General features: G+C 49.9%; 1 protein-coding gene across 1 annotated transcript in view; it reads left to right on the top strand.

Annotated features, from left to right (window-relative positions):
- Nucleotides 1–914: 914 nt before the first annotated feature.
- MMP24 (matrix metallopeptidase 24) overlaps nucleotides 915–10,140 on the top strand; it is a gene marked incomplete at its 5' end in the record, with an annotated part of 38,545 nt that continues 29,319 nt past the window's right edge. Inside the window, 4 exons of the mRNA XM_080405680.1 lie at nucleotides 915–1,016; nucleotides 2,931–3,079; nucleotides 7,693–7,809; nucleotides 9,807–10,111. Of these exons, the coding sequence (XP_080261806.1) occupies nucleotides 915–1,016; nucleotides 2,931–3,079; nucleotides 7,693–7,809; nucleotides 9,807–10,111 (673 nt within the window). The remainder of the gene's footprint in view (nucleotides 1,017–2,930; nucleotides 3,080–7,692; nucleotides 7,810–9,806; nucleotides 10,112–10,140) is intronic.

Genomic DNA, 10,140 nt, shown 5'->3' with positions numbered 1-10,140 from the left:
GTATGGTCTCCGGGCCACCTCCCTGTGGGATGGGCTCCTGCAGGAAACGGGGCTGTGCTGTTTCAGTGTCAAGAAATTCAGGGTCAAAATTCATGGGTTAAGCCAACGACAGAGCAAGAGATATGCCTGGTGTCATGGCATCTCCCCCTGACAAAAATAATTTATTAAGCTCTTGTGAAAGCGCAGGCTGCCGACTACCCTTTCAAACGCTCTGAACTCAGTGAGGCTGGGCCAGGGCGGCTGCCGCCTCCTTCAGCCTCTCACCGTGAGGCATCATTTTTGGTCCCAAGGAAGGCGAAGGAGAGAAATGGAGTGTGACCTCGGGCCTCGCTGAGGCCGCACAGAATCCCACGCCTCCCCCGGGCGCACACGTCCGAAGCGCCCCGCTGCTCAGACCGGGAGGGCCCCCGGGCAGGGCCGGGACTGAGCGGCTGCCAGCCCCGCTTGCTCCCCTCGGGCCCGCTGCCAGGCGCAGCCCCCCCACACCTTCGGGTGCGGCCAAAGGCAGCCCTGGCCGGGAGCGGGGCCTCTGCGGACGGGAACCGCCCCGCCGGGAGAGAACAGCCCGCAGGGAACGGCCCCGGCCCTCCCGCTCCGGTGCTGCGCCAGGCGCGGGGCCGCCGCCAGCCCCGCCGCGCTCGCCCCGGCCTGCAGCCACCGGCGGCTGCGGGGGCTGCCGGGGCCCGGCTGCGAGCCCTCCCCGCGGGGAAGGCGGCCAGGCGCCCCGCCAGCCAGGCACACCTCCCGGACCCACACTGCAGCCCCCGGCGCCACCCGCCGAGGAACTGGCCGTGTGGCCGCCGCTTCCTTCCGCCTCCGGCCGCCCTGTCTTCCGCTTCCAGCCGTTCTTCCGCTTCCGGCTGCCCCGCACAGCCGCAGCCCACGCCGCTGGGCTGGAGCCCCGCTGCGCTGCCATGGCGCCGAGGCGGCGCCGGGGCCTGGCCGCGGCGGGCTCCCTGCTGCCGCTGCTCTGCGCCCTGCTCCGCGCCGCCGCCGCCGACACCGGCACCGGCCGGGTAGGTCTGGCGGGGGCGGGGGGGCCGGGGGCGTCGCGGGGGGGCCGGGGCGGGCCGGGCGCTGCGCTGCGCTGGCCCGGGGCGCGCTGGGAGCTGGGTGGGCAGCGGCTCCCCGGCTCCTCCGCGCCCGGCCCCGCCGGCGTGGCTGCATCTCGCAGGCCCCCGCCGTGCCGCCCTCCGAAGCGGCCGGTCGCGGTTGCTGGGGCCGGGCTGGTGTGCGCGGCCGCACCGCCGGCAGCTTCTCCGCCCGGGCCTGGGCGGGCCGGGGGCCGGCAGGCGAGGGCAGCCGCGTCGCTCCGGTGGCTCCTCAGCACCAGCCGCCCGGGAGCGGCTTCCCGGAGGGCCTGCGCGGGCCCCGAGCGGCCTGCCCTTCGCCTGCGCGCTGCCGCGACCCAGCCTGGCCGGGAGGGACGGGGGCAGCCGGGGCGGCCCGGCCTGGGGCCGCCGTGGGCAGGGTGCCTGCCCTTGCCGCTCAAGGACGGCTCATGCCGCTCAGCCGCGGCCCGTGCCGGGGGCAGCGGTGCCAGGGCCGGTGGCACGTGTCCGCCCCTCGGGCAGTTTGGCAGCTTCGCTTTGCCTTGACCCGCTGGCGATGTCCGCCCTGAATAGCGCTGCGTGTCCCTTTACTTGGTGAGTTTAACGTGCCCGGACCAGGTGCTTTCTTGTACCTTCTTTCTCCTGCTTTGGAAGCAAGGCCTTTCTCTCTTTCCAGTGGATTCTGGTATCTTTTTGTCGCCACAAGGAAATGGAGATTGTTCTCCTCCTCGTACTCCTCCTGACCCAAGTCCCTTTCCCGTTGCTGTGTTATGTTGGGGGAGGACATCCCGCTCCTCTGCCCCCAGCTCTGAGGGGTCAGGCTGCTGGTGTGAGAGCAGCGCAGGTGGGTGGCTCATCAGCACTTGCGTGTTGAGGACTGTGTCCTGTGCGTCAGGTGGATTGTCCTCCTGGCTGGAAGAAACGTACGGGATACACGTCAGTCTCATAGTAATCGTGACCTAAGTATTGAATCAGAGAGCCAGGGTATTGGCCAGAAGAAAGGAGCGTGGGAGTGTGTGCGTGAGAAGTTTAGGAAAGCAAGCCTTCGTTCAGGTTTTATTGCCATTTGCCAATGGTCAATTAATATTCCTTTTTCTTGTGGTATCAAAGCGGGGGGGGGGGGAAGAGAGGGGAGGAAAAAAATCCTGAATTAATGGGTGTTTTTGAAAATGCTGTCCTTAGTATTTTGACAAGTTTGACATGTGGTTTTATCTAAGGCTGCATTTTAGGGGGGAGGTGGGGAAAAGGGACAAAGCTCCTTGAGTAGACTTGGCTTGCTTTCCTGTTCTGACAATTTTCTAGATATCTGCTGTTAGTAGAGGAAAAGTCTGGCCAACCAGAGTCTGCAAATTTTCTGTGTGGGGTTTTTTTATTGGGGTTTTTTTGTTGTTTTTGAAATAAATACCTCTGTGCTCAGTGCAAGCGTAAAGCTGACCTGTGTCTGCAGGGATTGCCCAGGCCTGTTAAGCTGTTTGCTTGGAGTGATGGTCCAGAGGCAGCAGTAGGTGGTGGGCAGTGGGTTATTGGGAGCATGCTGCTGTGGGACTGGCAAGGTGACAGGGTGCGCAGGTCTCTGCAATGAGGACAGAGCTTCTTGGGCGTTTCTGGTGTTCGGAGACCTAAGTCTGCCCCAGTTACTCAGCAGGGACGATGGCCATTTTTAATTGGCAGATCTGCATTGTCCTGTCAGGACAGGTGATATTAAGCTGGGTCTTCATCCCTTCCTGGAGATCAGATGATATTACCAAAGCTAACCAAAAAAAGAGAAGTGGTTGATTCTTTGGGGGCTAGTTTGTCACTCTCTTTTGAGGAAGTGTTCTGATCTGTTAAGTTGAAAACTTACTGTGGCATCTTACCATCTGTTTCTTTCTTTTTCAGGGTTGGTTAAAAACTTACGGCTACTTACTTCCATCTGACAGCCAAATGTCTGCCTTGCAGTCGGGAAAAGCTGTGCAGTCTGCAGTTGCTACTATGCAACAGTTTTATGGGATCCCAGTAACAGGAGTTTTGGACCAGACAACTATTGAGTAAGATTAACGTGGGCCAATTTTGTCTTTCCCTTTCTTAATGCATTTTCTTATCACCTGGGTAATTATTCCAGCTACAAGAAGGCCTCAGAAGGGATATAGTTCCAACTTGAAGTCAGTTGTTGTAGTCTGATGATGATAGTCAAGACTATGTAGCTGTCGATAGTTGCCATTTGTTGGACATTAGATGTTCTCTGCTGTATGTTGGCCATGTGTTATTTGTTGTTTGTGATCAGATAGCACAGAAGCATTGGTCTAAATCACCTAGGCTGGAGAAACTTTGTTCTTTGCAAGATGTTGCATTTAGTTTGCTCTTCAGTATACTGCAAGGTCTGGGCTGGAGGTGGTGGTCTGAGCTGGAGGTGGTGGTTGTTGCTGCTACCTGACTGGCTTCTGAGGCATCTGAGTGCCTGGATGTCATGTATTGGCTGAATCTGTACGCTGTTGGTCTGGACTAGGGGAGCATCTATTGACTGAAGTAGAAGCCGATAAGGTCTTACTCTAATGCTTTCTGGGGGAAAGAAGCATCTCATGGTGAGCAAAAAAAGAAAGGACAAATAATAGAACTTGCTTAGGCCCTGCCTGAGAGTTTTGCCTTGACCATTTCTTACAGGAGACCTTTCAGAGTGTGCTCTGCCTAGTTCTTAATCTCTGCTGTTATGGCACTCTGCTGTCAAAAGGGACCCAGCAGCACAGAAGAAGGGGGCACAAAGTCAAATAGTGTGAAGAACAAAGGGGTTTGGTTGTGCACCTTTCACAGTACAAGAAAGAGGGAGAAACAGAAGAAATTAGTGAATTAGGCAGGAGGGGGGGCATCTTGGACCAGGAGTGCCTCTCTAGTGAATGTAACATTCCCTCCTTTAGCTCACAGGAAAAGCCCCCTGTTCTCCATTGACAGATAGAGAAAAACCTGTTTGTTTCCTTTTCAAATGAGTTGAAAATTAAATGCTTTTTAAAGGTGGGGATTTTCCATCCAAGATCTCTTTGCTGTTAATAGCAACACAGTTTGTAAGTGAATGCTGAAGCAGAGCCAGAGAGCAAGGTTGTGTATGTGCAGTTGGTGTGTGGAGGTTTGCAGCTGCGATGCTTAAGAGTTGGGAGGGGGCGGGGGAAGAAGGGCCTATGGTATCGGGGTGCTAGTTTGGAAGGTTAGGGAGCTGCTTCTGCTGCCCTGTGGGTGATGGGGAAGGGAGCAAACTGCATATGGGAGTCCCTGCTTTACTAAGTGAAAGTATATTTCTGGAGGAAAGGAAGGTGTTGTCCCGTGTCTTACTGAGTTTATGTTTGGGCAGGGGTTTATATAGTGCATGAACTCCCAAAGGCTGATGGGTGAATAACCGAGATGGTTCCCTCTTCTGAAACTCATGTCTGCAGAGGCTTGAGCCCTCAGCTGCAACAGAATGTGGCTGTGCTTCGCAGGCAGGCGTGATTGCTCTGCCTCCATCTGTCCTGAGTCGGTAGGTCCATATGTTGTATGACAGGGTGGAGCAGGAGTACCTACCTAGAAATTACGTGAAAGGAAGAAGAGGCCCTAGTTGCTGTTAGCCCTGAGCCTGTATTTTGAGCTGGAGACACGTCTGGCGAGGCCTGGCTGGGCTGTCACTTCCTCGGACCTGGCTGCAGAAGCTGAGCAAAAGAGGAGCTGGCAAGGCAGGCTGGCTCAGAGCGCTCTGAATTGCTCAGGCATTTGCTAAGCTGTTATTTTAGTCTGTTAAGAGTTTTGAGATTGCAGTTATGATTTTTTCTGTCATTTCTGTCAGCATCATAAGCCCTGTCCCTTCAAAATGACTTTAGAATAAGTCAAAGTGTGAAGTAGGTGATTGAGAGTGACAGCTTCCTCTATTTAGGAGTCTTGTGAACAGCTTGCAGCCTGAACTGGGGAAAGCAGGTGTGTCTGGATGTCACTGCTTTTGGACATTACCGGTTTTCTGCATGCCAAGCAACTGGAGCAACGCAATAGTCTACTCATAAACAGTGCCAAGTATAAATTTTGGTGATCCAGCATTATTGGTGCCCCCATTTAAAAAAGAAAAAGGGGGGTGGGGTGGGAAGAAGGAAGCGACCATAAGTACCTGAATCCTGCTTCATGTAATTGTCTTTTGTTGTTGTTTCTGATGTGATGTGTTTTCATAAATCCCCTGGAACACAGAAAGCGTTATCCAGACTACTCAGTAGAGAATGGCTGTCAAAAAGCTCAGATAAAGAAGGTCAACGGCAGCGAGCTGCAGCTTTGTAATTATTTTGTGGTAGATCTGCCCTGCTGAGAAAAAAGAGGTGGCTGGACTTGTACCCTGGCCCATGTGATCAGACTAGAGCCCATATGTCGGGGAAGTAAGTTGAATCAGGGAACTGATCCAGATAAACATTCTCAGCTTGATATTAGCACAGGCTGTTGGCAACTTGTGTACTCTCTAGCTCTCATCAGGTAGTTGGGCTTTTTTACTGAGTCTGTTTCAGAAAGCGTGTGGCTGAGCTCTGGAACAAGCTGTGGTAGAATGTGGGGGTTCAGACAGGCCCAAGTGTAATGGAGTTGAAAGAGGAGTTGGGCAGCCGTGCGTAGCGTAACTGCCAGCAGCTCTGCAGATGCTGGTACCTTGGAAGCTTTGGCTCAAGAAGCCCTTAAAGCCCAGGATGCCGGTGTTGCAGCTCGCCTCTGGCACAGCCCTGTGTCCCTGCATTGTGATGGAGCTGGCACAGGGACAGGGGGGTTGACTGTATTTGAGGGAATTAACTTTTGGGCGGGTCTCTGTGCAGTTCTGGTGGGACTGATCGGGGTGGGGGGGGGTGTGTGTGTGTGGGGGGGTGTGGGGGGTGTGTGTGCTGATTTCCTGCAGCCTGCTTGGCATAGGGCAGGGGTTGGGAAGGGCAGGGGTCTTCATATGTGAAAGAGATGTTGAGATGTGAGGAAACTGGTGATGTATTGCTGGTGTGTCAGCATAGATAGTACTGTCCTGGAAAGTCCTGGTGGCTTGTCCTACACATCCATGTAGGTTTGGTAGCTCTCCCCTGTCACCTTTTTTTTCTTCTAGATGATACTAATAAAGATAAAACAGAAGGTAATTTTATGACTGTAGTCAGAGCCTGATGATGGTGATGTTCAGAGTACTGGAGTCCTCATGAAGCTCAGGAGATGAAAAACTAATTCACACTGAGGTTTGTGTAAGGTTATGCTAAAACCTCTGTACCATTTGATACAACTGAATTTTTTTTTAAAAAATACTCAGGAAATGTCTAGGAGAATATAGGCTACTATAAGCCTAACGTCTCCCTAGAAGAGTGGTAGAAGCAATGCAAAAGGACACTTGGAAAACCACAGTGTATTGAGGTTGAATTAATACGGTTTTTCTAAAAGCAGACTTTAGATGTAACTGCTTTTCTTTGAAGGTGGCAGCAGTTGTGTGGGCAAGACAGATCTGATTTCTACAGGTTGCTCAGATTTCTGAAAGACATGCCATACTGATAAATGTAAGGTAACCTAAGTGGGGAAGATCTGTGCTAGTTTTATTATATGCAGCTTGGGTTCTTGTCAGGTACAGTACAATACGTATAACAGTTTTCATTTGCTCTGTTCTTGGTGGAGAGAAGATGACAGGTGACCGCACTGAGATTTGTAAGAACCAGTAGTTTTTACATCTCAGAAGTGGACTAAGGAAAGGTCAGCTGCTTGGCTGCTGCCTGTGTGTGCTGTGAGAGAATGTTCTTGTGAGGCTGCACAAGTGTCTGTTTGGGTTTTTATTTAAAAGGTGTCCTGGAAGGAGGTCTTGTAAACCATCACTGGTGATGGAAAGACACTCCCTTCCTAAAGCTGTGGAGCTAATATTTTTGACAGATAATATGTACATTGTTAGACTCAAGCATGTGGGCACACATGTGCTACTTGCCATTGGCTGGCTGCAGGTGAAGGAAAAACATGCATTTGGAGGCTAAAATTGTCCTCCAGGTGCCCAGGGATGTGGGGGAAGCCCTGCTGAGGAGATCATTTGGTGTCCTGTGTGAGAAATCTGCCAGGACTGGCTACGGTGCTCTTCTCGCGTGTGACCAGGCAGTGGCATGTTTCTGCATCCCATGTCCTGCAGTGTGTTCCTGGGGGACCTAACAAGGTTTGGTGACTGTGACCCACAGACTGGAGTGATCTGTTCTGGCCGTTGTGTGAAAGGTGAAAGCCTTTGTCGTTATCTGGGAGGGTTGTGTCTGCAGTGATTCAGTCGTACCTAGTGAGTTATGAATTGGAGGGTTTTTACTGGCACGTGAGCACTTTAACAAATGGAGAGTGGGTAGAGTAGGTGGTAGGAGAGTTTGATCCCACTGCACGTGCAGTTTTGATCTGGGTCTCTTGTGGCATTATCATCATTAAGCTCTTTTCAAGCATAAGGGCTACTCGATCTGTATCTGTGTTTCCAAAAGGAAAAATGAATTCGTTTTGGTGTGCTGAGGTGTGTGCATTGCCAGCAGAGGTGGGGTGTACAGCTCTGTGCAAAAAGCCTAAACTCAAGAGAGAGAAGACTGAGCCTTTCTTGGTCATCCCTCCGAGGTCTTCCAGTCACCCTCTGAGTTCTTTTGAGTCTCTTTTCAAAACTCTTTGTTAGGTTGCTTTTTCTTTCTTTCCCTTCCAGGTGGATGAAGAAACCTCGATGTGGAGTTCCAGATCATCCCCACCTGCGCCACAGCCGGAGGAAAAAGCGGTACGCACTAACTGGACAAAAGTGGAGACAGAAGCATATAACCTACAGGTATAGCCCCTTCCCTGCCCCTTTTTATTTGGGGAAAAAATTGTTCTGTACTTGTGTGGTATGCAAATTTTGGAAGTACTTTTGAAAACTGGATTTTCCCTGTAATGCCGAGCTGAGGCTTTCATTCTCAGAACATGGAGAGGGGGGATACTTTCAGAGCACTGCAGTAACTGAAGAGTCTGTTCTCAATGATCAGTAAAGATGCCTAAATCCCAGCCATCAGTTGTGTAATTTTGGCAGGAAAATCCTAGTAAGCCCCTTTCTATTCCCTCGGAAATCTAATGCTGTAGCTGTTGGATCATTTGTCGTCTTTAAGAAACCATTAAAGCAGAAGGAACATCATGTCTAGAGGTGCGATGCTTTCTCCCTCTACTGATTTGCAGCATTTTACTGAATATTTATTTTTGCAGATGTTTTACTTTTGCTCATGTAGTAGAAATCTTGCTTTTGTCCAGCCTTAGGCCTGCTGAGGCAATACGCTGAAGGTGGGCTCCAGGTGTCAGGTGATGATTGTTTCCTAGAGATGTATTTTCTTTGAGTCATTTAGGCCCTTAGCTTTTGAAAGGCAATTGCCAAATGCTGCCAGTGGAAATTTCTGACAATAAGAATGTCAATTCAAAGTAAAATTAACACCCCCCTCTAGCTGAAAGTTTAGCCTAGCCTTTTAATTTTTTTGGAGGGGGAAGGGAGGTTGCAGAGGAGTAAAAATTAGGAATGTAGACATTAAGGAGAAGATATGGGTGAGCAAGGCTAAGACAGTGAGTTTGTGGTGAAGAGGCTGAAATGTGAGTGACCAGCATGGAGAGGGTGCCAGAGTGTGTAGGAAGAAATATGATGGTGTGAAGGGAAAGAATCGGGGGCTGGGGCACTCTGTTGCTTCTGCTGAGAGCTCTGAGATAGGAGGAAGGGGATTCTTCAGGTAACAGTGAAGGACTTGCAGAGACTGGAAGGAAGGACTAGTTCAAAGCTTCCACCAATAATAGTTCCTTCAAATTGTAAAGGGACATCTTCTTTTATGCAGAGATCTGAGAGTCAGATCCTGCTTCTAACCTGTTCTGGACCTTAGAGAAAACTGGTCTATAATCATATGAATCAAGTATATCTTGAGCATATGTGTAACCACGGGAAGCAGGTTGTCAGGTGGCTTCACTTCTGCCATTGTCAAACCAGCAGTTGTTTAACTTTCCAGTTTCAGAATTTGTAGCCTGCCATTGAAGTGATAGGTATCTTGTTTTACCACTGGATGTGTTTCAGCTGTCAGTCATATTAAATTAAGCCAATTTCATTAAAGACTGGAAGTTGTTTCTATGACATAGGTATTTCATATTCCCCAAGCTAAGCTTAATAGGTCTTGGGTCTGTAATACGCTCACACAAAAACCACCCTAGGAACAGCACTTTCTAAGCTAAAGTTTACAATTATGGGACATTTATGTGCAGTTAAACTCCACCTTACCCACCCCCAAACTCTGTATCATCAGCTGACATGGACTGGGTTGCACAAAACTGGTAGGTCGATCACTTCTGGGAGCTCTTAAGTATTTTGAGTAGTCCTGAGAATGAAGCTGCTCATGTAACTAAGGTTGTGCAGTTTACTGAAAGGTTTGTTTCTCAAGAAGAATTTTAGTAAGCCTTTTTCATACACTGGATTCCATTTTAGCGTAATAATTTCAGACAAAATCTGAGTTTTTAAACTGAGTTACTTAGCTGTCTGCACCAAGATTTTAAAGGTTGTCAGGTTTTCAGAAAGTGGTAGAAGATTGACTAAAGAATTGGGAAGATTCTTATTAAGAAATGTAGCCTTCAGATCAGGGCTGTAGTTTTGTTGGTAACTTTGTTTGTAAGAACAAAACTTTGCATGCACAAAGTAGTGTCTGCAAAAAATAAAGACCCTTTGGAAATGGAAACTATGTAGGTGTGGCTATGTATTGGAATTATAATATGAAGTCATGAATATATTCTGCAAATTTAAACCACCCTTCTTTCTCATTCACGCAGTGTACACAACTATACCCCCAAGGTTGGAGAGATTGATACAAGGAGAGCCATTCGTCAGGCATTTGATGTTTGGCAGAGAGTGACACCACTTACCTTTGAAGAGGTCCCTTACCATGAAATTAAAAATGACAGAAAGGAGGCAGATATTATGATATTTTTTGCTTCTGGTTTCCATGGAGACAGCTCTCCATTTGATGGAGAAGGTGGATTCCTAGCTCACGCTTACTTTCCTGGACCAGGAATAGGAGGAGATACTCACTTTGATTCAGATGAGCCATGGACCCTGGGAAATTCTAATCACGATGGTAAGAGTGCAGGTCATTTTTCAAAACAA

Source organism: Falco punctatus, assembly GCF_963210335.1.
Source record: "Falco punctatus genome assembly, chromosome: 10".
NCBI classification, from domain to species: Eukaryota; Metazoa; Chordata; class Aves; order Falconiformes; family Falconidae; genus Falco; species Falco punctatus.
The sequence above is the reverse complement of the archived record's forward strand: the minus strand, read 5'-3'. Positions and strand labels throughout refer to the sequence as shown.